General features: G+C 38.6%; 1 protein-coding gene across 1 annotated transcript in view; it reads left to right on the top strand.

Annotated features, from left to right (window-relative positions):
* Nucleotides 1-26,842, top strand: part of itga10 (integrin, alpha 10) — a 47,581-nt gene that overhangs the window by 11,380 nt on the left and 9,359 nt on the right. The window contains exons 6-19 of the mRNA XM_052144163.1: nucleotides 361-475; nucleotides 1,552-1,679; nucleotides 5,830-5,978; nucleotides 9,989-10,139; nucleotides 16,944-17,109; nucleotides 17,783-17,856; nucleotides 17,933-18,077; nucleotides 18,407-18,555; nucleotides 18,943-19,086; nucleotides 21,151-21,354; nucleotides 21,820-21,950; nucleotides 25,565-25,731; nucleotides 25,893-26,035; nucleotides 26,697-26,807. Coding sequence (XP_052000123.1) covers nucleotides 361-475; nucleotides 1,552-1,679; nucleotides 5,830-5,978; nucleotides 9,989-10,139; nucleotides 16,944-17,109; nucleotides 17,783-17,856; nucleotides 17,933-18,077; nucleotides 18,407-18,555; nucleotides 18,943-19,086; nucleotides 21,151-21,354; nucleotides 21,820-21,950; nucleotides 25,565-25,731; nucleotides 25,893-26,035; nucleotides 26,697-26,807 — 1,977 coding nt within the window. The remainder of the gene's footprint in view (nucleotides 1-360; nucleotides 476-1,551; nucleotides 1,680-5,829; nucleotides 5,979-9,988; nucleotides 10,140-16,943; nucleotides 17,110-17,782; nucleotides 17,857-17,932; nucleotides 18,078-18,406; nucleotides 18,556-18,942; nucleotides 19,087-21,150; nucleotides 21,355-21,819; nucleotides 21,951-25,564; nucleotides 25,732-25,892; nucleotides 26,036-26,696; nucleotides 26,808-26,842) is intronic.

The following is a 26,842-nucleotide window of genomic DNA, read 5'->3' as shown; positions in this document are numbered from 1 at the left end:
TCTTTTTTTTCTCTGTTTCTCCAGCTCTCTCCTACTTTCCCTGGTTCACTTCACCTCAGCAGATTTTATTGGTCTGACCAGTAGCCCTGACAGCACACAATTGTTTCCTCCTTCTTTTAAACTTTGCCATAAAAGGCCCAAATAACAGACTTAACATGCAATACTAACAGCATCTTATATTTATAACTCATAGCAAGCCACATTCTATGACTGTTGTTCACAACAAGCTTGTTTAAATTCAGGGACACCATAGAGCATAACAGTAACTGCCTTGACTAATTAATCAAGTGAATGGCATAATGTAAAGCTATATAGATTCTGGATGAGGCATATTTAGAGGAATCTCTGTGTTATATTCAGGCCTGCGCTCCACTGTGGTCCCAGGAATGTGGTACATCTCTGTTCAGCACAGGAATCTGTGCATCTGTCACCCATGACATGAAACCCAAGGACATCATTGCACCCACTGCCCAGAGTGAGATAAACATCCTCAGTGCATCAATCAAAAGCAGCATTAGGAATGAACTTGGAATGTTCAGGATTCAATACAAGTTAAGCTCAGACCACAGTATTTGTGGGATAATATTGATTACCACAAAAAATAATTTTGACTTGTCTGTCCTTTTATTTATTTATTTATTTATTCAAACATCTGGGTTCCAGTGAGGCACTTACAATGGAAGTGAATGGGGCCAATACATAAATGACACATGCCTTAACAAATACGTGTTAACATGATTTTAGTGTGATAAAATTGCTTACTAATATTTTCTTTGTTAAGTTATAGCAGATTTTACTACTTAATTGACATGACAATGTTATATCAACAAACCCTAAAAGGACTGTAAAAAGGCAGATTTAAACAACTTTACAGCTCAAATAATACATGAGTTTTAACAGAAGAATTAATGAAGTGCTTTTATAATATTATAAGATTCACATTTCTGCCTTTAAACCCTCTAACAATTAGCACCATTCACTTCCATTGTACAATTGCCTCACTGTAATCTTGATTTTTGCTTTTTCTGAGGAAAATAACAGATGAGTTGAAATATCTTTTTGTGGTAATAAATATTATGCCACAAATGCTGTCGATGGAGCTTAACTTTAATTGAACCTGGAATATTCCTCTAATGTTTGAAAACATAAGGATGGAGTTGTCAGTGTTTATGTTGTCAGGTTGATTATGTTTAGAGTTATTAAAATTAATAAAGAAAATGGTTGTTAAAAATGTATTTAATACATTTAAATATTGATTGTTAAATATTGACATTTTAATACATGTATTTAGAATAATGTATTTTTATTTACAATAATACATCGATTTAATATTAATTCATTAATTCATTAATTAGAAGGAAAAAAAATTGCCATTTTAATTGGTAAAAATACATTATTCGTTAAAGTAATCATGACTAAAACATTATTACAACAACAACAAAAAAAAAAAAAAAAAAAAAGATGAGCCAATATAAGCAGCATTAAATTTAACATATAAGACAATAATGACATTTAACCTTGCTTAATTTCTTGTGTGTGTTTGTCTCACAGGATGCACCACATATATGGATATAGTGATTGTCTTAGATGGATCCAATAGTATCTACCCCTGGTCCGAGGTGCAAAATTTCCTTAGCAACATCCTCAGCAAGTTCCACATAAGCCCTGAGCAAATGCAGGTATGTCTTTCTGTTTGAATATGATAATCTTTTTTTTTTTTTCAAATTGTTTAATTTTTGCATGTGAATTTTTTTAGATTTTTCATAAAAATCAAGTAGTCAAACAAAACTGTCACTGATTATCCTCTTTCCATATAATCCATAAACAATTATATTTTTTTGTGGCTGTAAATTATGCAATCTAACATCTCTTATTTCTGGAATTTAGATTTACGTTAAAAGAGGATCTGCCTCTGTCCTGTGTCAGCATGTGTTTTTATTAAAATAACTGTTATCTGACACTTTGACATATTCAACCATCAAATTTAATCACTTACTGAAATACAGGAAATGTTACCCTAAAAATGTGATGCATGTGGTTACATCGAAATTAATTGATTTGATTCAAGCAAAAATCTGTTTTTACTTATCTGATTAAGTATCTGAATCAACCTGATTACAGGTAGAAATAGCTCCTTAAGTCAACGATTGCAGATTACCAATTTTTACAGTGCTAGCAGAATCTGCTTCAGCTTTGTATGTATTTTCTCTCTGAAATGCTGATATCTAAAAATTTAGTAAACATTTGTTAAAGCTTTTTATAAAGACAAAAATGCCATATATGATTCAAACTGACATTGCTCTCACGGGCCTTCCAGAGCACAAAATCTTTACTCTCACACTGTGTCCTCTTATATAAGAAGCAGTGACTTGGATGAGACTGTGACAGTTGTGTAGACTTGCCTTCTAACCTTAAATGTTGTCAGCAGCCGCTCTAACACAGAACTAGTTGTGATGCATTGAGCTGGTATGAGTGAGTGTGTGTAACACAGCTGCAAGCCACTCCTCAGAGAGAACTGAGCCCAAAAAGAAACAGTACTGGCAGGCAGGGAAAAATAAATGGCAATATTAATGTGCACAGACAGAAGTTGTGGTTTCAAGTGGAGAAGGTTATATGGGACAGAGACGGAGTTAGAAACTTATGAATGCATGTTTAAGAGAGAGTATTTGTGTGAAACCAGAAGCGAGCGAGAGAGAGAGAGAGAGAGAGATCTACTGATGGATGTGTGGATAAATGGATGGATTGAGAGAGAGGATGAATAGATGAATGTGTGTATATAACTGAGTTCCTGTCGTGTCTTTCATTTATGTGAGTTATTTAAGATATAGGCAGGCTGAGGGCAACAGGAGGTAAAAGGAAATTCCTCTGGTTTGTGGAGCGTTTCTTGCTCTGGCAGCTTTGGACCTTCATGTGTTTTGTTGGTGTGGCAGAGCACATAGTGGAGATCCCAATCTCATCTCCGTCTAATTCTAGAGTTATTCACAAATTACTGCAACTGAATGGCCTCAAACATTTCCTTTACTTTTGCCTTTAAAAAGGTGAATTGTTATATTTCTGTGCCACTATTATTCATGAAATAGAATCACAAAAGTAAGAGCTTTTCACACTATATTTAACCCTGGATTTTCATCTTTTTAAACCCCTGCAGTGCTCAACGCTAAGGTTTTTTTTCTATTGGCCAGGTCAGGCCAGTGGTTCAGATTTTTGACTGGCCCTGCCAAAATTTTCTCTGGCCCCAAACAAAAATGAAAAATAGCTGCTTTTACCATCATAGCTTTAAAAAATGTGTCCAAAGCTATTTTTAATATATATTACATTTTAAGACAATTTCCCCCAAAATTTTATCAAATGTATAATTTGAAAGGTATGACTTACGCCTGATTAACCCCTTATATGCGTTTTACAGATATAAATTCATAAATACATCATATTAATCTCAGACGTCCTGCTATTTACATATGTTTTTTTAACTGTCAATTATTTTGATGCAGGACTAACAAATTAGTTAAGAGTTCTGTTGAGCAGATTATGGGTTTTAAGTGACCCGTTTAGTCATGCTGTCAACTTTTGGGCCATGTGTAGTGTTTTCACAACCAATCAAAGATTTAGTGACAGAGTTAAAGATTTTATTGTTTGCTTAATGGACCCTTTTCACAGACCTGTTATGAGGTGTTTCCGCTTTCTTTAACAACATAAATGTAGCAAACTTTTATATATTTCCAATTTTACAAATTTTTTGTGTAAAGTTATAACATTGTACTTTGTATTATATTACCATGGAATAAGTTTGAAAAAAGTTACCATAGCTGCGATGAGACTTTTAACACAGCTGCTGAGGGAGTGACAAATTATTTGGCCTGTTTCTCTCTTCTTACTGCTGTTATCCAGCGCTGTATATTTTCATCTTCTTTTGCAAAGTTGAGAAAGAGTTTTTTTTTTTTTGCTGTTGGAGCAAACAGGTATGCAAAAATGTAAGTTGCTGTGGTCCCACATTCACCACCAGTCAAGTTTAGCCAACTATAATGACTTCCGCATTTGTGAACGCAGATGTGTGAAAAGGGTCCAGGTATTAAACATATGAATCCATGAGAGAGGAGACTGTTTACTAAACATGCTACTGAATTGATTTGTAATGCTACTAAATTGATGTAATATACAGTAGGTAGATTTTAGGCCTTATCTATGAATTAAGAATGTGGATATAAACATGAAATTAGACAACCCAAACAAAACCAACACTGACTGATTCACAAAGCACAGAAATATAATACCTGTACAGTCCAGAAATGAGATATGTAACTGGTTTGTTATGAGGATGAAATGAAGTAGGCTAGAAAAGACTGTTTTAAAGGAACAGCTTTGAAAATAATAATAGGCATACTGATTTTGCCTCTTTTCATATCAAACGCCAGTAGCATGTCAAATTAATGTTTACATTTTGAAACATTGCCTAATTAAATGTCTACTTGTATTTTGGATACAGGCAGAGCAGCTCAGATTTCCAGCCATGTGCATAACTGGGTTTTATTTTTTTTTAAATGTATTTCTTTTCATTTAGTGCTTCATCTCTAAAGGTGAAATAATGAGAGAAAAATGTCCCTGACTCTGCTTTTGATATCCTGCCTTCTGGTCATTTATTTTTTATCTCTGGAGGGGATACATTTTATCGGTTTCACATACCTGACACTGATATATCACAACCCATAACTGACACTGATATATCTAATAATCATTCAGTTAATACTTGGAAACAACTGAGAACTTTATCTTTTACCTCTTTTTTTTATGTATTTATCCATGTGGTCATTGTTATTGTGGATATAAACTCATCATCCCGTGAGAGCTCAAACACTGTACATGCGCTGTAATAGTAGGTAGGCGATTAGTTGATCTTGTGATTGGCCGCTGCAGCTGCTGTAAACAATCATGGGATTAGTCGCTGTTGTAATTAATCAAGCTATATGGGTCTGTAGTCATTGTGCATTCAGTGAGAGTTTAGTCAGTTAGACATGAATAAGTATTACGATTAATAGCATTACTAAAGTAATACTATTTATATTTAATACATTTGGATATTTATGTTCTGATGGCAGATGGAGTGGCAATGCTGATTCTTAGGGTGGCATTTTGTGTGCCACCCCGGTAGATCCGCCCCTACCTTAATAAAAAGAAAACATGCTGGTTTGTTTCTCTTTTACATTGATGAATAAACACTTAATTGCATTAAATGCTTGAGAAAAATATACATCCGTCCATACGCAACAGCCAGCGTTATCTTAAATTGTGAGGCACGTCTTTTTTCTGGTATCTTCATGACCAACATCTTCAGACACAGAGAGAACATGAAAAACAACCATAATTAAAGCCATGAGCTCACAGACAGTTCAGATTCCCAAAATGTTAACCTTAATCTGGGATTAATTTACCGGGTGTTTCATAGAAGGTAAAGAACGCTGAAATCTTCATGACGGCGTGGCCGTGCTGGAACGGGAACAGATTGCTGATGATCAAATTTGTAATTTGTTTGCCCTGCAGCAAAATATTTGACAGCTAATCCTAATGTCTCCTGTTAATTGTTTAACATAATTGACAGTTAATAAAACAGTTAATTGTCAATACTGTTAATTATTTTGATTAATTTAGTTAAAATACTTATTTTCTGTGATTTTAGTCTACAGTTTAAAAATGTAAGACTGTTAAATGATATGATATGAATTAACCATCGTCTGAATTTCAACATAAAAATTTAAATGATGACATTCTCATTGACATTCCCCCCTCCCCCTTTGTTTTTTTTTAACAAATCGCACCCTGGCTGTGGGTGTGCAGGTGGGTGTCCTGCAGTACGGGGAAATCTCGGTCCATGAGTGGTCTCTCAGGGACTATCAGACAACACAGGATGTGGTGGAAGCGGCCAAGAATATCAGTCGTCAGGAGGGACGAGAGACACGTACTGCATACGCCATCCAAATGGCATGGTATGATGACCCAACACTCTCTCAAACTCAAAACAAATCTAGTTCAGCCCTCTCTCTCTTACTCTGTCTCACGTTAAAGTCTCTCTCCATCCTTTTTGAAAGGTTTTTTCTCAATATGAACATTTTACCCTTTCCTTGATCCCAACCACATTCGGAGATAATGTAAAGTGTGTAGCATACTTGAGTCCATCTGGTCAATAGTGCCTTTGTTTTTGTGTAAATGCTTTTGAAGGTGCTTCCTCAGAACTGTAATTCCATTCCCTCCTCAGAGACTTCAGTGTATGAGCAAAGATATGTTTAAAGAGACTCATTGCTCTCTGTGTCCCATTCACTCTCTGTCAGTTCCTGTAATGTATGCTTCTGTAATGCCAGTGTTCTTAACTGTTGTCTCAATACTAAATCCTTCCAACACACACACACACACACACACACACACACACACATATATATATATATATATATATATATAATGAGGGAAAAAAAAACTAAGTGCACCTTCAAAAGCTATATCATATTCAATTCTCTTTTGAAATAAAAGACAACACAAACCCCTTACCAAGTTCGCACAGATGTTTGTCATATTATAATCACATTATATTAGCATATTAATGGCAAGTCAACTTTAAACAGTGTTGAATCACATTGTGAACTATTACAGTATGCAGAGGTTAGGCAATAACAGAGGTTATTTACAGACAGAAGTCTTAAAAGTATAGTAGCAAAACAGCCTGGTTAAATTAAAGGGTCAAGTAAAGATCATTGTTCTGTAACAAAGTAATGTCAAAGTAAATATTCTATGGTTTTGGTCAAACACCCCTTTCAGTGACAAACACAAACACACAATTCTTCAAAATGTCGGCTCCAAAGTTGTTGATGGGGCTGGTGGGTTTCTTGGGCCTTTTTTGTTTCTATCAGGTCATTCTACTCAGTTTGAGTATTTTTTTTTTTTTATGAGCTTGTGGCGTGCCTTTGTTTTTAAGACTCATTTGAGACTTTCCATTCACTACACTATTTTAATGCACACAGTAGAAAGACTCTCTTTCACAGACATTTTCTTTACTTCTTTCCTTCTTTCTTTCTTTCTCTCTCTCTCTCTCTCTCTCTCACACACACACACACACACACACAACACACACTCTCTCTCTCTCTCTCTCTCTCTCTCTCTCTCTCACACACACATACACACACTTCCTCTCTCTCTTACTGTAGATTAAGTGTTAGCAGTAGTTGGGTGAGGCGAGGAAGGTTGTAATAACACTCAGGTTTGCTGATGTAGAGAGACACAGGGAGCTGGGTCAGCAGAGCTGCAGGTGTGGTTGCCATCCAGTAGACTTTGCCTTAGCCAGTGCAGCTGTGCAAACACACACTGGCATCTCAGTCATTTCTGACCATGTTCATACATTCACACACACAGATATACACAAACACTAATGTTACAGAATCCAAATACAGTAATTAATTCCAACACACAGTAAATTGAAAGACAGTGTGAGTTCAAAAACCACATAGCTCCACATGTAGCACTCAATAAAAGCAGAACAGCCTTTAAATAACACCAGGCCCCAGCAATTAACACTGAGTTATTTGCTCAATCACTTTCCCTGCAACTCTTCCTCTTTCTTTCTTTCTTCATATCACTAAAATCGCACTGTCAAGCATCTATGTCAATAATATCAGTAAATAAATATTCTGTATTTCTCTCTCCCCCATGTCATACTTTGTAATACATTTTTCACCCTCAAAACATTTTGTGTACAAACATTTTGCGTTTGCCGGCATGCTGTCTCACCCTCTCCTCACAGTCAGGGTGTTCTCATAGCATTTCAGTGTTACATCCTTGATTACTTTAGCAAATATTCTCATGGCCTCTTGATTAATGTGTTGATGGTCATAAAAGTGCTTATGAGTGATAAGATGATGATTTGCTATATGTACATTCAGCATGAGTGCACACACATCAGATATCTCTGCATTAATGCTATTGATGATGTTTTGTGGAACATTTCTGCAAGGCAGCGGTCTAGAGATGATGACTTTGGCACTGGTGTAGATTCCTCTAGCTGATTGCACCACGTTTTTGAGAGCTTTGGCTACAACCACTCTCCTGTGCTGTGGTCGTTTGTCCCAGTGTCCAGTATGATGTGTGATGGTGTTCCCAAAACATCCTCTCTCAGCAGCTTCAGAGCAGAGTGAGAGGTGGGACACCAGAGTTTAATCACAGTTCTCCTGGGGAACAGTCAGCTCTGGTCAAGGTGGTTGCCGTTAGCGTCACAGAGGATGATGATGTTGTGGTGTCTATTCTGTTCTCTGTTGGATGTTATGGTGGTCTGATGTCTTTTCTCTTGGAGTTCTGAGAAGCTTGAGAGACCTGAGAAAACTGCTGGGTTTCAGGGGATGGGATGGTGTGTGTTTGTGTGTTGACACTGCTGGTGTTAAGTTTTTTTGATATGTTCAGGAGGAAAGGTGTTGAGTGTTTCTATGCTGGTACACTGTTGCTGTTGTTCGGTGATTGTGTGCAGCTGTTGTCTCATCTCCTCCAGCTGTTTCTCCAGCATATTGCCGTGTTGATCTCTCTTGATCAGCTCCTCTCTCACCCTCCTCAGCTCCCCTCACAGCTCCTGGTTGTTCTCCTCCCGATGTCGGACAGCAGAGCAGAGCTGATGAAGTTGTTATGTGCTGAGGTGGCTGGTCTGGTTTTGGAGCTGCAGGTTGTTGGTAGTTTCCTCTTTAAAAAGGAAGTAGTCCGCTCCAGCTCAGCGATGTTGTCTCTCAAGGCCTTGATCTTTGGATATTGAGGAGAGACAGGGTGCCTGTATGCTTCAGGGGTGCTCAAGCAAAGGGCTCCATTTATGACTATTGTGGAGTAGGACTCTACACTGCTCGTCACCTCAGGATCTTGCTTTAACATCTGAACCTCCATTTTAATGTTCATGAAATTCTTCTGGAATTCATCAAGGCTGGGTTCTGACCCCTGGTCCATGACTACCATTGTTATACAAGTTTACAGTTAGCTTTGACCCTTTTTAACCTTCCAGATTGATGTGTCTACCTTTACTGATGCCACCTTTTCTGCTGCATTTCATGGCAGTACAAAGAGTGCTGTGCCAGGCTGATGGCTGATCAGTGAAGAAGAGCTGGTTTCACTGGGCTCTGTTGTGTTCTGGTCCACTGTAGTCAGACAGCATCATCTCTGGATTCTCTCTCAGGATCATCTCTTTCATCTTCTTCTTATCATTTTTTGGTTTAACTTCTGCTGCATATATTATCTCCAGCTTCTCTTAATTTTTACAAAAATGCTACTGCAGGCCAAAGCTGTGATCAACAGTTGTAACTGCCATGGGATGTGAGCTTGGCTAGTAGATAGCTTGATGTATTGATTATATGTAATTCTTTATGTGATCTTTAAAAATATTCTGCCTCTTTTGTTCTTAGTTTAGTTTCCAATCATTTAAGTAGTGTTTGAGTCATAAAAACATACATTCTCTGGCAAAAATTTAAGTTGCAGCAAGAGCTGATATTTATTACTGCCAACTGCCAGCAGAACTTTCAATTCTTTCTCTCCTCTTATTCTCCTCTCCTCTCCTCTCCTCTAAAGATTGCTTTCACTGGATTTGATTAGGCGGATGGCTGCTGGTTGTTTTTTAACTCTGCACTCTTGCGGGGAGCCACATAGTTATATTTAGCCAGAGTCTGGACAACCGCCTGAAAATCTCAAAGTTGACTAATGTTCGCTGTGCCACACAACTTACATATTTAAAAAAAAAACAGGTCACCCTCACACAAATAGCACAGAAACCTGCCCTGTGTATCTGGTGTTTTACACAGAGAAGAGAAAGAGGAGAGAAAGAATGATACGGTACTTTTAAATGTGTGTATCTGCTAAAGGTTCATTATGTCATCTTTTAGGAGTACACTAGTTGCTATAAACATGGACTAAAAGCCAAAAACTCCCATTTTGACTTCATGGAGTCTGTCAAAAGTTATTTTACTGAAAAGTTTTCTTTTTCTAGCACAGAGGCATTCAGTCCAGACAGAGGAGCGAGGGAAGGAGCTACTAAAGTGATGATAGTCGTGACAGATGGAGAATCCCATGATGGGGAAGACCTTCCTGAGGCACTGACTGAGTGTGAGAAACGCAACATTACCAGATATGCCATTGCTGTGAGTGCAAACACATATATTCATAGCATAATTCAACCTGACCCCTAATGTAAGCTGGAAAACCCTACAACCTCTCCTATGAAATCCAGCGAGCAGCAGAGTATATGTCTAAATATCACATCTCCACTTAAGCTGACCATAATTGGCGCTGCTCTATTTTCAGTGTTTCTGCTGAGCTCCACCCGGTTCTCTCACTCTCTGTCTGTTTGAATGATAAAGCTGTAAAAAAGACTTGAGCAGGACTCTTTAACATCAGAGAAGTGAACCACACCCTAAACTTTTCAACATCAACACTTTGCCCTGTGGGTGGGTCAGTGGGCGAGCTGCACTCCTTAACCACCTCCCTAAACCAATAACAGCACAAGACAAAGACAAAGACAAAGTAGAGCTGCAATCACAAGAGCCAAAATATGGAGTGTGGCAAACATTCACAGTTGCCATGCTCAGTTTCTATATCCATACACCCCACATCAAAGTGGGGCCAAATATCTGACTGAAAATAACATGAAGCTTTAAAATTGTAACAGCAATAAAACCTCAAAATTTATATTTGCTTACTTAAAAATAAAACTTGAAACCTGAGATTTGGTAAAAAAAAAAAAAAAAAAAAAAAGTACGAACTTGAAACTAAAAGAAATGAAAACAGAGCACTCTCATTTACATTAACATTTTTCAGGATTCAAACATTTTTAATCCCTAATTTGGCTCCATTAGGGTGTCAATGTAGCCAAAGTGGCTTCCCTATTCAATTCATTTTGATAAAAGGCAACAAGAATGTTTATAATTCTGTCTCTTTAAAATAAATGTAAAAAATTTAAAGGAATAGTTCACCCAAAAATGATCATTCTCTCATCATGTACTCACCCTTATGCCATCTCAAACTCATATGACTTTTCTTTATTCTGCATCATGATTTGAAGCTCTATTACACTTCCTCGGGCTTGACACCTGCACAAAGTGCGAGTACATGGGCAGAGCATGTGGACGTGCATGCGTCAAGCATGAGGAAGTGTAACTAGCTTCAAATCATGATCACGACTAGGAGACTGCAGACTTCTAAATTTATAGTGAAAAGGAGTTAAATTCTAAATAGTCTGTTCTCACCCAAAAACGATTGTATTATTTGGATTAAACCAAATTAGTTGAATGCATTAACTTTATACTGCCTTTATGTCCTTTTTGGAGCTCGGAAGTGTTTGACCCCATTGTACATTGTATTGCTAATATCGTCAAGGTTAGATTGCTGCAACTCTTTGTATACTGGACTGCTGCTAACTGCTTTGTCCTGGTCCAGAATGCAGCTGCTAGGCTCCTTACAGGGTCTAGAATGTTTGACCACATTACACCAGTATTAACATCCCTACACTGGCTCCCCATAAAATGAAGGATAGATTTAAAAATTCTGCTCTATGTATATAAAGCTCTATCTGGTCTCGCACCTCTATATCTCTGTGACCTTCTTGTCCCTTATTCTCCAACTAGAGCACTTAGCTCAGCTGACCAACGTCTGCTGAAAGTTCTTTGTTGTCGCTACAAATTGCTATTATAGGCTATTAACTCTGGAACAAGCTTCCACTTCATGTCTGGACAGATCCAAAATTCTGCCTTTTTAAATCTGCTTTAAAAACAAATATTTATTTGTTTGCTTTTGAATACATTTTAATTAGGGATATAGATTTTAGACTCAGGCATTTATTAGTATTTATATAAGGTATATTATGCATATTATGTTGTGACTGAATTATGTATTGTAATGCACTTTGGGTCAACTTCTGTTGTTATAAATGTGCTCTATAAATAAAGGTTGAGTTGAGTTGTCCTGCATGGATATAAACACATCATATATCAAAATATCTTAATTTGCGTTCCGCAGAAGAATGAATGTCATAGATTTAGATGGAATAAGGGTGAGTAAATTAAGAGAGAATTATAATGTTTGGATGAACTATTCCTTTAAGGGTATACCACCTCACTCCATGTTATGTTCCAGATTTTAGGGTTCCCTCATCTGGATATACATGTATGCATATGTAAACATGTGCACAAATATGCACATATATTCACACACAGTAAGTCTGTTCCAAAACTGAGCTGAGACTCGACTCACAACTGATTTCAATACTGATGACACAAGATAAATTATTTGATACTCTAATGAGCATAAATACTTAAAGTACACACACATTTTGGGTTATATTGTTAGATTTTTTTTTATGAAAGGTTTTAGTACTGATGGTAGTAGTTTACTCATGCAAAGAGAAGTATTGTTGTGGATTACATAAACCCATGTAAATGGATATACAATATAGCTAAACCACATGACAGAGTCCAATATTGAGAAAAGGTTTTTAATATGAACCAGAATAAATGACAGACAGAATTCTTGTTTGCTTTTCATTTGAACTATTTGAGTCTCCTCACTGCTCTCTTGAGTGTTTGTTCATTTCTACTGTTCTTTACTCTTTGGAACGGAGCACAGCACGTTAACCTGCCCCTGAATGAGCCCATGTTTTCCTCTTTTTAGACAAACAGTACCAGAATGGTGTCTGAATTTGCAGAGTCATCTGGGTAATGTGTGTTTTTGAGTTTCCTCAGGGGAACTGTGGAATAAAATTATGACAGCTGGTTTTAATGCCCCGCCAGCTAAAGCATAACGTTCATGTTTTGATGTATTTTATTTTCTCTCTCTCCCTTGGAGTAAGAAAAGCACTTGCAGGATAGGACATAAACTACCTCACAAGTATTTTAGCATTAGTTGTGTGGTGCAGCCAGGATATGTTTTAGGCATTACAGGACAGAGATACTGGGAATGTGAGCATTGTGGGTGTGTAAGGTGGTGGGGGTTCGTTGTAAGTGCCAAACTGTAACCCAGATTTTAAATTTTTTTAAGAAAAGGAGGGACGAGGAGGGATTGACCTTAACTTGTATTGAACCTGGAACATTCCTTTAACATTTAAAGGTAGCAAACACATATTTCTGTTTGATTTTATTATGCCATCGTTACCTGGATCTTTTTCGTTGTTCTTAAACATTTTGCAACAACATATAGAGATGAATTAATGAATTAATGTAGTGATAAATATTTTGCTGCTATCAACAACAAAGCCGTTTTGGCGTTATGAATGTTGTCATAGAAACAGAAACTTTCTGAGTTCCCAGGACATGGCTCCGAGGAGAACTTCAGAGCTGCCATCTCGTAATTACAGTAATTCTGACATGATGTGAATGTAGCATAAATGTTTAGGTTTCTGTTGTAACCTCCATTCCCTGATGGAGGGAACGAGATGTTGTGTCGAATGAAGTGACACTAGGGGACTTCTTTTATTTGCATGCCCCTCCCCCCCGTACATACAGGTATAAAAGGAGGGAATCATGCATCTGTCCATTCAGGTTTTGCACTGAGGAGTCAAGAGTAAGGTCGGGCCATAGCAGTGGCTCGGTTCAGCATCGTGGCCAGGGGGACACAACGTCTCGTTTCCTACATCAGGGAACTTAGGTTACAACGGTAACCTAGACGTTCCCCGTCTGTTGCTCACTTTGACATTGTGTCGAATGAAGCGACTCTAGGGGTCCCTATCCAATCATGCCATGCGCTGAACCATGTATGTGCTCTGCGACAGGCTGAAGACATGTATTGGGGAAGGCATTCTTTTCCAACTCTTATTCTTTCAGGGGGAAAAGACCCCGCAGATACCACCACCTTCCTAGGCTGGAGGGAGGTAAAGAGTGGCGAAATAAGTCACGGGTTTTCTTGGCACATATGGCACGGGGGACCGCCCAGGGGGGACACGGTTCCACCCGTAGGGGGACCATACTGCAGAAAATACACACGGGGGATTAATCCACACAAGGGTCCACCCTGTGGAGCACCTATTCCAATACAGAGTAATTTTAGTATCTGTAGCGGGTCTGGTCGGGGAATTCCTCCGCTGAATTCGTGGACCAGAGGGCTAGGGAGGAAGGACATCCAGGGAGCGTGAATCTAGTGGTCTCTCCTGGTGGAAAGAGCACACGTGATCACCTCAGTGGAGGGGAAAGGCACTATGTATAAGCAGAACACCCGGTCAGACGGGAGAGAACACGAGACGAGACCGACTCAACTCTGAGATTGTAAAATCTCGTAAAGGTATTGGGTGTTGCCCAGCCCACTGCTCTGCATATGTCTGCTAGGGAGGTGCCGTTGGCCAGTGCCCACGAGGATGCCACACTTCTTGTCGAGTGTGCTCGAACCAGTAAGGGGGCTGGCACGGCCTGGGTGTGATAGGCCAATGCGATGGCATCAACGACTCAGTGGGAGAGCCTCTGTTTTTAGACAGCGTTCCCTTTCCGCTGTCCATAAAGGAGAAAAAGAGCTGTTCAGAACATCTAAAGCTCTGCGTGCGGTCCACATAGGTATGCAAAGCACATACCAGACACAGCAACGAATAGGTTTGATTAGCTGAAAAGGCTGAATCGACTGATTCTAGCGGCTCGAAGGGGAACAGGCCTGACCTGGGAGGGTTCAACCTCCGGGCGCCTCTAAGGAACCTGATAATCAGATCGTGCTTCCCTAGGGACTTACCGTACATTGCATCGTAGTGAGCCGATATGGCGGCTACATAAACCTTCAAGGTGGAGGGGAACAGCCTCCCCTCCAGCCTCTTCTGCAGAAATGAGAGCACTGACCGACTGCACATCTTTGCGGGTCTTCAGATCGGGAAGAACACCAATTTGCGACTGCTCGTTGGTGAGGCGCGCTGTCATTGAGACTGAGTCTAACTCCACATAGTGACTGAGGAGGAGGTCCTGTGTAGGCGTTCTCTGGACTCGTCAGAACTGACCGGCTGGGGGGCAGCAGTTGTGGGTCCAGAGGCGAGAGGTCCACGTCCGGGGTACCGGGACTGCTGGAGTATGGCACCGGGTTGCCGTGAGAATGGCATTTGTGGGCCAGGTGACCCAGGGAAAGAGGAAATTGCTCTATTATTGAGAATGTGGGTACCGCATCCCGAAGGGAGTGCGGCAAAGAAAATAATTTCAACCAACCACAACGTTGCCATGGTAATGTTCTCGCAGTGAGAACACATACCATCCACAAACGCTGCCTCGGTGTGATCGCTGCCCAGACACACGAGGCAGCGCCTGTGACCATCAGGAGTGGAGAGAAATCGGCCACATCCAGGAACTACACAGGGGTGGAAGGGCATCGTTATAAAGACGTGTCCTGAAAAGGACATTCAACGCCAGCTGTGTATTGCTCTTTTAGAGAAAATAAACTCTTTTAGAGAAAATACTCTCTTTTAGCAGTGCTGTCGAAGCGCCCAGGGGTAAAGCTGCACTGCCGCGCAGAGAAGGAGAAAGCCGCTGATATGCACCATAGATCCAACAGCATACGCTCTACAGAGGTGAGTGGAACAGTAAGTGATCTCCGCTCGCTGATCGCACAAATGTTCGGCTCCGTAGAAGAAATCTGAATGGACAGAGGGATGATTCCCTTCTTTTAAACCCAATTGACCGGGAAAGGGACATGCAAATTCTGTCTGCCAATTCCTCATTGGCCTTTTCTCAAGTTCAGAGGTAACTGATGCCTTAAAAGAAGTCCCCTAGTGTCGCTTCATTCGACACAACGTTGAAGTGAGCAACAGATGGGGAACCAGGGGTATTATCACTTTTCAAACCCTGTTTTTCTAGTTTTTCATCTTTAATACATTTTTGGAACAATTGCCTTGTTTTTCATTTCTTGAATGTTAGGCAAAATGTGAAAATAATGCTGAACATTTTTTATTTCAGGCTGACTATTTCAAAGGTATATGATGATTTTCTATAGGCATTGTAGTTTCAGACCTTGGCAAACCAGACCTTGTTAATAAATATTAAGGATGATAAGCACATTGACTGGACAATCTAGAAATGTTTTATTGTGTTGACTTGTTGGACACATTCCAATCAACATATCTAGCAAACTGAAGTTTTTGGGTAAAGTTAAGCGATTTAGGGACATGTCAGTGGAGTCTGAACACTTGACCTGGCACATATCATTTTCAGGGCTTGCCATTAGTGTTGTTCTGCCAGTAGATGTACAGAGAGTGGGTGATATTCTCTTTGCTTCCTCTGCGTAGGTGTTTTGTCTCTAGGATGTGTTTCTTTGTTCCTGTGAGCCCTGTATTCCTTCTTAAATTGCTATCATCTGCTCTCATCCGAAACGTGTGAAGGAGGTGTTGGGTAAAACTCTGTTATTCCTCTCTCTCAGACATGACTTATGAACAAAAGTCTTTTTTAAATCTTATGAGTTTGAGAAATCAACATTTTGGACTCATTTTAGTTACTGTGTAAATAGTATACTGTATTCAGTGGGATGCAAAATCTGAGAACTGGAAATATATTCAAAAATAAGTTTTAGGAATTGGAAAAATTAAGTAAAAAAAAATGTATGACGTAAAATAAAGATGAGGTACTTAATATTTCAAATGCTATTTTGTGACACTGATTATTTTAAATCCATTGTACAAAAGGTCAGATTCTCTTGCTTCCAATGAAGTACATCCTGGAATAATATACTGTAGGTTATCAGGTTTTGCAAAAACTTCTGGCCGGCTTGAATGCATGTTCATACCAAATACAAAGAAATTCAGAAACTCAGTTTTTAATTTTTATAATATCATTTGTAATGCGACATTGTATTAAGTCATAACAATGCCAAATAGAATCAATAGCATTTCTACTTGTGGCATCAGACTTTTGGACCCCATTTTAAGTACACACACATAAGTATAGTTTAAACTATTTTCTATCCACCTCACACTCTCTCACACTCTTTTGCTCTCACAGGTATTAGGTCACTATATCCGAAGACAGCAGGATCCAGAGACATTTATCAATGAGATCAAGTACATTGCCAGTGACCCTGATGAGAAATACTTCTTCAATGTGACGGATGAGGCAGCACTGAATGACATTGTAGATGCACTGGGGGATCGTATTTTTAGTCTAGAGGGTAAGAGAAAGAACAAAAGAACAGCCATCCAAACTGAACAAGGAAAAAACAGAGTACCTTAAAAAGAACAGAAAAATCTGAAGATTTGCTGCAAAAGAAAGCAGAAATCTGGTACACTCAAAACGAATGGGAACCTTCTGTTTTAAGGAATGGTTATATAAGGCGAGATATGCAACTATTTGACAAAATAAAAAGAGGCCTCTAAAGGTAAGGCAAGGTAAAGGCAAGATGTCACTTCAGTTAAATCATTCCCGTAAGTCCAGGGTGTTACAGATACCATCTCGATTTCTGAGGAGAGGAAGGAAGGATGGAAGGGAGGAGAGGAATGACCTTAGAATTGGGCCCAGCTGGGGCACACACAGGATGCATAGGTTAGATGTACAGGAAGAATTACAACTAGCCATGGCTATGCATCTATTGGAATTCACATTGTATGGAATAAAATATAGTACAGACAAATATATTGGGTTACCTTCCCATATTGCTAAAGAGCTAAATGAGATTGTTTCTAGTACTGTTATAAGTAGACAAATCTCTTAAACCTTTGTTGTCAAGGCAATTAGTTTAAATGTAAATTACTGTTTTTTACAAGATTAAATTACTAGGCACTGTTAGTTCATTTACATAACTGTGTATTAATTTACCATATGTAATCATTTTTGTGCTGTTGCAGGGACCCTAGGATACAATGAAAGTGCCTTTCTTATGGAGATGTCTCAGATTGGTTTTTCGACACACAGATTGGATGTGAGTTTCATCATATCATATTGTAGTGTTGTGTATTACTTTGGACTCTATGACATTGTGTTGTGTTGAACTATAGGATGGCATCTTGTTTGGGATGGTGGGTGCGTATGACTGGGAGGGAGGGGTGCTGAAGGAGAGCTCAGAGGGGCAGCTCATTCCCTCACGAGAAGCGTTTGAAAAGGAATTCCCACTGGAGCTAAAGAACCATGCAGCCTACCTAGGTAATATCACTCTCAGTTCTTCATTAATTCAAACACCAAGTAACTTTTATTCATTGGTTCCAGTTTAATATTACATGCACAGTGGTGTATTATATACAATATGTTCTGCCCTACAGAGCCAAAACACAGTAACTTCACCAACACTGAAAAATGGCCTCAAGATTTCTTAACTGTCCAGACAAATGTGGATCATAAATTAGTCTCACTTAATCTTTTACCAGTAGAATAGTGTAACCATTTTTTTAATAATTCTTTAGCAATATAAGAGATATTTGTCTCTGTATAAGCACACTTATGCATGGGTTTGTATGTATATCCATCTGTTGCAGGTTACACAGTGTCATCAGTGATAGTAGGTGACTGGAGGAGGTTGTATGTTGCCGGTGCGCCCAGATTTAAACACAAAGGAAAGGTCATTCTGTTTGATCTCACCCCTAAGGGCGATGTCATCATCACACAGGCACTAAATGGAGAACAGGTGGAGAAATCTTTACTTTTTTATTATTTATTTATTTGTACTGACACAGAAACATATGTACCTTCCTCACAGACTATATCTCTGGTACAGCACAGATAAGATCGCCATTAAACCTTTGCATGATGTCAGATTCTTAGCATTTTGCATTACCCTGTTTTTCTGACTGCCCACTATTCAGTTGACCTTTTAATGCTTTTCCTCTCTTAGCCCTACTTTCACACTACATTCCTCCTCTCTCACAATTTCTCACAATTAATGAGTTTATTTTCCCATTAAACAAAAGCAAACTCGGTTTATTTTCTCAGACCCCTCCTATAATCAAAGTAGTACTCAAAACAAAATCTGGATTGCTCCATCTTTTTTTTTGCTCTCTCTATCTCTGTCCAGATTGGCTCATATTTTGGCAGTGAGGTGTGCGTGGTGGATGTGGATCAGGACGGAATAACAGATATCCTGCTCATAGCTGCTCCCATGTTCCTGGGAGCAGGAAACAAAGAAACAGGCAAAGTCTATATCTACTGTCTGGATGGGGTGAGAACCACAGAACCAGTACTATTTGTGTGAGCCATACAGAGAAATTTAAATTGTCAGGATGTACAGTGGCCCCCCAAAAATAGTTGGATATTTTTGGACACTTGAGTCACACTTTAGAATGTATGAATCTGCATAGATATTTAAAATACTATTAATGTGTTCCACTAATATGTGATGACCAGTAAGTATTTAAATACCTAGTTTTATATATGTAACCTAACAGTATTATTTTTGTGAAATGTTTAGCTTGAAACATGTGTTTGTGTTATTTTTCTTTAAAATCAAATGCAACTTTGTTTGATGTTTTGTCATGTAATTTTAAAGTGTGGCTTTACAAATACTTTTTGGGGCCAATGAGTACCATGGCAAACTCCTGTTTTGCTAAACAATCAATTAAATTTATGGCATTTCAGAGAATCTAATCTGAATCTGAAACCTACTTACCTGAAATCTTCTCTCTCTGCTATCTTTTGTTTTATATATACAGGTCCTTCTCAAAAAATTAGCATATTGTGATAAAGTTCATTATTTTCCATAATGTAATGATAAAAATTAAACTTTCATATATTTTAGATTCATTGCACACCAACTGAAATATTTCAGGTCTTTTATTGTTTTAATACTGATGATTTTGGCATACAGCTCATGAAAACCCAAAATTCCTATCTCAAAAAATTAGCATATATCTTCCGACCAATAAAAGAAGTGTTTTTAATACAAAAAAGTCAACCTTCAAATAATTATGTTCAGTTATGCACTCAATACTTGGTCGGGAATCCTTTTGCAGAAATGACTGCTTCAATGCGGCGTGGCATGGAGGCAATCAGCCTGTGGCACTGCTGAGGTGTTATGGAGGCTCAGGATGCTTCGATAGCGGCCTTAAGCTCATCCAGAGTGTTGGGTCTTGCGTCTCTCAACTTTCTCTTCACAATATCCCACAGATTCTCTATGGGGTTCAGGTCAGGAGAGTTGGCAGGCCAATTGAGCACAGTAATACCATGGTCAGTAAACCATTTACCAGTGGTTTTGGCACTGTGAGCAGGTGCCAGGTCGTGCTGAAAAATGAAATCTTCATCTCCATAAAGCTTTTCAGCAGATGGAAGCATGAAGTGCTCCAAAATCTCCTGATAGCTAGCTGCATTGACCCTGCCCTTGATAAAACACAGTGGACCAACACCAGCAGCTGACATGGCACCCCAGACCATCACTGACTGTGGGTACTTGACACTGGACTTCAGGCATTTTGGCATTTCCTTCTCCCCAGTCTTCCTCCAGACTCCGGCACCTTGATTTCCGAATGACATGCAAAATTTGCTTTCATCCGAAAAAAGTACTTTGGACTACTGAGCAACAGTCCAGTGCTGCTTCTCTGTAGCCCAGGTCAGGCGCTTCTGCCGCTGTTTCTGGTGCCTGTGCACAGTGGCTCTGGATGTTTCTACTCCAGACTCAGTCCACTGCTTCCGCGAGGTCCCCAAGGTCTGGAATCGGTCCTTCTCCACAATCTTCCTCAGGGTCCGGTCACCTCTTCTCGTTGTGCAGCGTTTTTTGCCACACTTTTTCCTTCCCACAGAGGTGCCTTGATACAGCACTCTGGGAACAGCCTATTTGTTCAGAAATTTCTTTCTGTGTCTTACCCTCTTGCTTGAGGGTGTCAATGATGGCCTTCTGGACAGCAGTCAGGTCGGCAGTCTTACCCATGATTGCGGTTTTGAGTAATGAAACAGGCTGGGAGTTTTTAAAAGCCTCAGGAATCTTTTGCAGGTGTTTAGAGTTAATTAGTTGATTCAGATGATTCGGTTAATAGCTCGTTTAGAGACCCTTTTCATGATATGCTAATTTTTTGAGATTTTGGGTTTTAATGAGCTGTATGCCAAAATCATCAGTATTAAAACAATAAAAGACCTGAAATATTTCAGTTGGTGTGCAATGAATCTAAAATATATGAAAGTTTAATTTTTATCATTACATTATGGAAAATAATGAACTTTATCACAATATGCTAATTTTTTGAGAAGGACCTGTATATATATATATATCTGTATCTGTATCTGTCTTTACCAGGATGGTTTTGCACCTAATGGTACCCTGCATTCTCAGAAGAAGGCGCAGGATGCACGGTTTGGTTATGCCATGGCTGAAGCTCCTGACATAAACCATGACGGATATGCCGACCTGCTTGTGGGAGCTCCACTAGAGGATGACCACCAGGGAGCTCTTTACATCTACCATGGCAATGAATACTACATCATTCCTCAATACAAACAAGTAAACATTGCACTAAGTAACGTGTACAATCATATGAACTTGCTTTCCTAATACAGTGGGGTCCAAACGTCTGAGACCACATAAAAAATCTGGTATTTCTTTTCATTTAAAACTGTAAATAAATAGAAAGTTTTAGGGACGGGAGTTCTGGTGGTCAGTTTTCCTTGCTTCCATTGAAGCGCATAGGATGACCTTTGGAACAAATCATTCAGGGATAAAATGGATCATAAAGTTCTGTACAAACTTGGTAGAGTTCATGTTTGTTCGAGTGCATGTTGGGGGTGGCGGGGTAATAAATTCTGAAATGCATGTAAATTATTCAGTTTAACTTTTACACAAATGTTATTCTAATAAAATTCTTTATAATGGAGTCATTTGTATTAAATTAGAAAGATGTTCATGTTCTTAATCTTTTGGACCCCACTATACAGTACCTGTAATTTATACTTCCATCTCTTTTTCTAGCGTATTTCTGGCTCCTCCCTCTCTGTGGGGCTGCAGTATTTCGGCCGTAGCTTGAGCGCTCTGTTAGATCTGGATGGGGATATGTTACTTGATCTGGCTGTGGGAGCACAGGGCACTGCAGTGCTGCTAAGGTACTCATAAAATTGCTGCTATCATACAAGTCACCAATATGTCACTTTAACTTGTGTGCCAAACAGCAGGAAAATTAGGTTTGATTTTTAACCATGGTCACCACCTATGCTGTACTCCCCTCCGGTGTTACTGTTGTTAATGAAAACTAAAATGAAAGTTTAATCATAAAATTTTTGTTAACTGTAATAAGAATTATATATATAAAAAAAAACATGTAATTGGAAAAACTGAAACTAAAATAAATTACATTTTCTTGAAATGAAATACAAATTGTTTTACTGGATAGTTTTTCAAACATTATGTAATTTTAGTTTTTTATATTAAAATTTGAAACCTTTACAACTCATTTTCTTTAAACATGAAAATACCAGTTTCTGAGGTACTGAGGAATTTAACGAAGTGAAACATATTTCTAACGTATTCACTTTGGCAGCCCTAAAATATTAAAACTAAAATGACAACTAAATTAACTGAAAACTAAACTACAAAACAGAGGTCAACCGATATTGGCTTTTGCCAATACCAATAACTGAAAATAGGCCGATAACCGATTAATCGGCTGATAGTTTTCAAAATCCAGTGTATGAATGAAAAATTTTCACTCAGTGTAAAATAGTTCTGAACTTTATATAAGAAAATAGCATTCCCCCATGCTGATTGTTTGACATTTTGCTTTCTTTGGCGATAATCCAATAAAGTACTCCCAAAATGGTACCAACTTCAAAGACTTTGCCATCTGAAATTAATAAAAATATTATTTATAATATTACAGGTTAAGTCTATTTGTTGTTCAGCAATAACATAAAACACTTTTTTGTCACTATATAAATGATGTACAAGAAAGGGAGAGAGAAAAGGGAATAGAAATCATATCTAATTAGGTCATCTTTTTCAAATGTAATTTTAGAATGGTCTTATATATTATATTATAAAGTATGTTCATGTGCCCTCACTTGCATATCACATATTTATTTTTTTAAATTTCAGATTTATATATTTTACTGAGCTCATACTTTTCTTTCACACTAGGGCTGGGATAAACTATTATTTTTTAAACGATTAATCTAGCGATTATTTTTTCGATGCATCGATTAATCTAACGATTCGTTTATTTCAGTCCGATTCGATTTCGATTCGATTAATCGACTTGTGACAACACTGGTAATACCAGGGTGGGGGTGTATAAAATGTAAAAAAAAAAAACATTTGCCGGGAGTTTGATTGACTGGCGATCTGATCAATCAATCATAATACGCCATTTTTGTCTGACAAAGTAGTCAGGAGAGAGAAGATTAACGTCGGTGGATTTGAATTTGAATAATGGATTGTAGGCTACTGTACTGACGTCTTTCCGCAGTTAAAACAACAGTCCTTCTGATGTAGGCTACATTCATGTTTAGCCTATTTGATGCTATAAATTAACCAAGGAAAAGATGATCGGTTCACGAGCAGCTTTAACTGAGGCAATCTGTCATGACACATTAAAGAGCCAAAAATAGTAGGCCTATTTATTGTTTAATTTTCTTTGAATTACCAAATTTGAAAGTTGAGACTTTATTAAATGTTACCTGCTTGGTCCTGTCTGTCAGCGCATTGTCAGTGTCCTCTATGTATTTTTCACGACATTCATAGCTATAGCTGAAAACTTTAGGTGTCGATAACGTATTATAGCCTACTCCAACATCGAGTGCAAAGTGGGGAGTTGAAAAAAAACTTACGGTGCTCTGTCATCTGCAGCTGCAACCGGGTGGCGCCTCTTAAGGTGCTGGTGCATTGCCGTGGTGCTAGAATGGAAGGCCATCTCCATTTTGCAAAGACGACATATTACGGAATTGTTTCCTTTTAAATTAATGAATTCCCATACTCTAGAGGAACGAGTGCATGCCGCCTTGCACTTCTGATAGTCTGAGGAGCCACTCGTGTTGCTACTACTTGCCGGCGCCGCCATCTTTGTTTTGGGTCCGACGAATCGACGCGCATATTTTGCGTCGACGCGTTGTCCCAGCCCTATTTCACACATAACTAAGGCCCTGTCCCAAATGACACACTCCGGACTTGTGGACTTCCTCAGAGTCCACACTTCGGTGACGTCATGTAGTGCAGACTTATAGGGCCCCTCGCGCAAGTCCACAAGGGCGCATTGAGAAGTATTTTTGGGACAGACTCGATCGTGAAGCGTGGTTATTGTTGGACAGGAGCTGCAGGTTCGGTTCGGGGAAATATGATGCCTATTGTTGTTGTTTTTACTATTGTGTTTGCGAGATGGCTTGCCATGCAGAGAAATCACATTTACATCCGACGTCGTAGAAGAGAAGATTATTTTTCATGCATACAAATGCTGATGTTATGCACGGAGGAAAGGGTAAGCAAGTAAATGTTATTGACTTTGTAGATAAACATATAACTTGTCAAAAGTCGTTAATGCATTAAGTCATTATTATTTGATTTACTGTTTAATTTTCTTTTTTCTTTATATACATATATATATATATAAGTATTTTATATTTTTTATGTGTACCTTGTTTTTTTTATGTCGTTTTTAATTTACAGGTTTAAATATCCATACTTCACTTACATGACTCAGTAAAGCCCTGCCATTTGGTTCTATATAATGAATCGTTATGCGATCAGCCTATTATTCAGCGCGCTATTACTATGTTTGAGACATCAACCACTGGTCGATGACCATAATGTTTGTATAAACTGTAGGTAACAACTGGTAAAATGTACACAGTCATAAAAACCATAATGATACTTACACTTAAATATTTTCTTCTCAGCCATGTTATCAATTGTCTGTGTCCGTGAGCAAAAGCGCTCTTCACACCAGTTGTCTGATTGGCCTTTCGCAAGGACTCCTGGGTACTTGAAGTGCGTGAAGCCTGGATCTATGCGGGCTTCGCGGAAGACCGCTTCAAGGGTACAAAGGGGGGCGCTGCTGAGCACACTTCAGAGCGTTAAAATGCTAAATGGGACGGCCTACGGACTCGTAGACTCAGCGAGCACGCGCAATTTAAGTCCATGAGACCGAAAGTCCGCATGAAGTGCGCCATTTGGGACAGGGCCTAAATCATAACACAGGAAGCTTGGGCAGAAGTTTATTTTGTCAGAATGGAGAAAAGTTTGGAAAACTTTATTGTCAAAAACATTAAAGAGAAAACGTACTTTTCCTGTGCATGTGAATTCACGCAATGTACTGTGCTCGCGCTTTGTCTTGTGAAGCAAGCGATCGGCAAAAGAAAAATGCAGGCATTATTGTTACATTAGGTTGTCATAAACATAAAATTATGATTTACTACAGATGATAAACTTAAATCTATGTAGTAGCAAAACATTTTTGCACTCATGTATATCACTTGATTGTAACAAATTGGATGCCCCTCAACCGCCCAAAAATAAAGATTCATCGCATCTGCACAAACTCATAAGTAAAAAATATTTTATTCAAAATGGCAAATTAAGATGCAAGATAAGCAGTTCCCATCCTTCGCTTTGTAACATTGTTCAACATTGTTGAAAAAAATCATGAAAACTAAACTGAATTGGAATGACAAATTTTAAATAAAATAGATATAACCCTGCTCTCCTCCTGACCTCTCTCTGCACTCTACAGATCACGCAGTATAGTCCAGATCAACGTGAGCTTGTCGTTCCAGCCACACTCCATAAATGTGATCCAGAAGAACTGCCACAGGGCTGGCCGAGACTCGGCATGCCTTAACGCCACAGTTTGCTTCTTGGCCCTTTCTCGCTCTCCTGGCTCTTATGGCACATATTTTGGTAAAACCTCATACAACCAACCAGCCTTTAACACTTGTAACATTTTACTCCTCTATTGCTGTACCCACAAATTAAACTCCTCACATATACAGTATGTCAACTCTATTCAAATTAACTATCTGATACTGCTCAAACTCTACAACTCAAGCTTATTTATATAGATTTGCAGATGGGGGCCATGTTGGATGACAGAAAGATCTTGGCTCGTGCTCTGTTTGACTACAACTCCCAAAGGCAGACCCTGATGGGCGTCACCGTTTGTGTTGGACAGCCCATGTGCTACACGTTACCATTTCATGTTTTTGTGAGTCTACAAATCATCATGACAAAAACTCATCCAGCATGAAATATTAAAGAAATGATTAAGGTCCTCTCAGCTGTCTTCTTGTCAAATGCAGAATCTTTCCTAATTGTTTTGGTAAATGTACACTGTAAAAAATGGCCAGTTGTAATATTTAACCATAATTTCTTACAATAAAATACTGTTTTCAATATTTTACTGTAAAATCAAAGCAGGCTAGGTCATTTTCCATCGCAACACAACAAATTACTGTGAAAAAGTACATTTAAATATCGCACTTCATTATGGGAAAATGACGTTTTGTTTGAAGTCACCATTAAGGTGTTTAGTGTTCCCTTTGGATGGGACCTTGTCTTATTTCTTTCTAATAAAATGTCTCCCAGTTGGTGCAATTGTGGTTAAGAACACAAGTAATTGTACTGTCATATATAGAGAAAACAGTCAAATTAGTGGTTGACTTTATGCCGGCCCATGATGTATATCTAAAACATATGATGCATTTGAAAAGAGAAATAGTAATTGTATCATTTTAATGAACAACGAGGAAGGGATGTTTGCAAAGCAAGCCTGAAAGTCATGCAACTAGTATCCAGAACATTTACTGTAAACTCACACCAAAATATTTTAGAGTGTGTACCTCTCTCTTTGTTTTTATCACTCCTAGGACACAGCTGATTACATTCGGCCAATCAGCTTCACCCTTCGCTTCAAAATCAATGACACAGAGAGTGGCCCAGTTTTAGACGAGGGCTGGCCAACAACAGTCAAGAAGTCTGTACGTACTGTGAAGCAGTACTGCTTCAGTTATTC

This window comes from Xyrauchen texanus, chromosome 15, assembly GCF_025860055.1.
Source record: "Xyrauchen texanus isolate HMW12.3.18 chromosome 15, RBS_HiC_50CHRs, whole genome shotgun sequence".
Taxonomy (NCBI): Eukaryota; Metazoa; Chordata; class Actinopteri; order Cypriniformes; family Catostomidae; genus Xyrauchen; species Xyrauchen texanus.
This window is presented reverse-complemented; position numbering and strand designations above follow the sequence as displayed.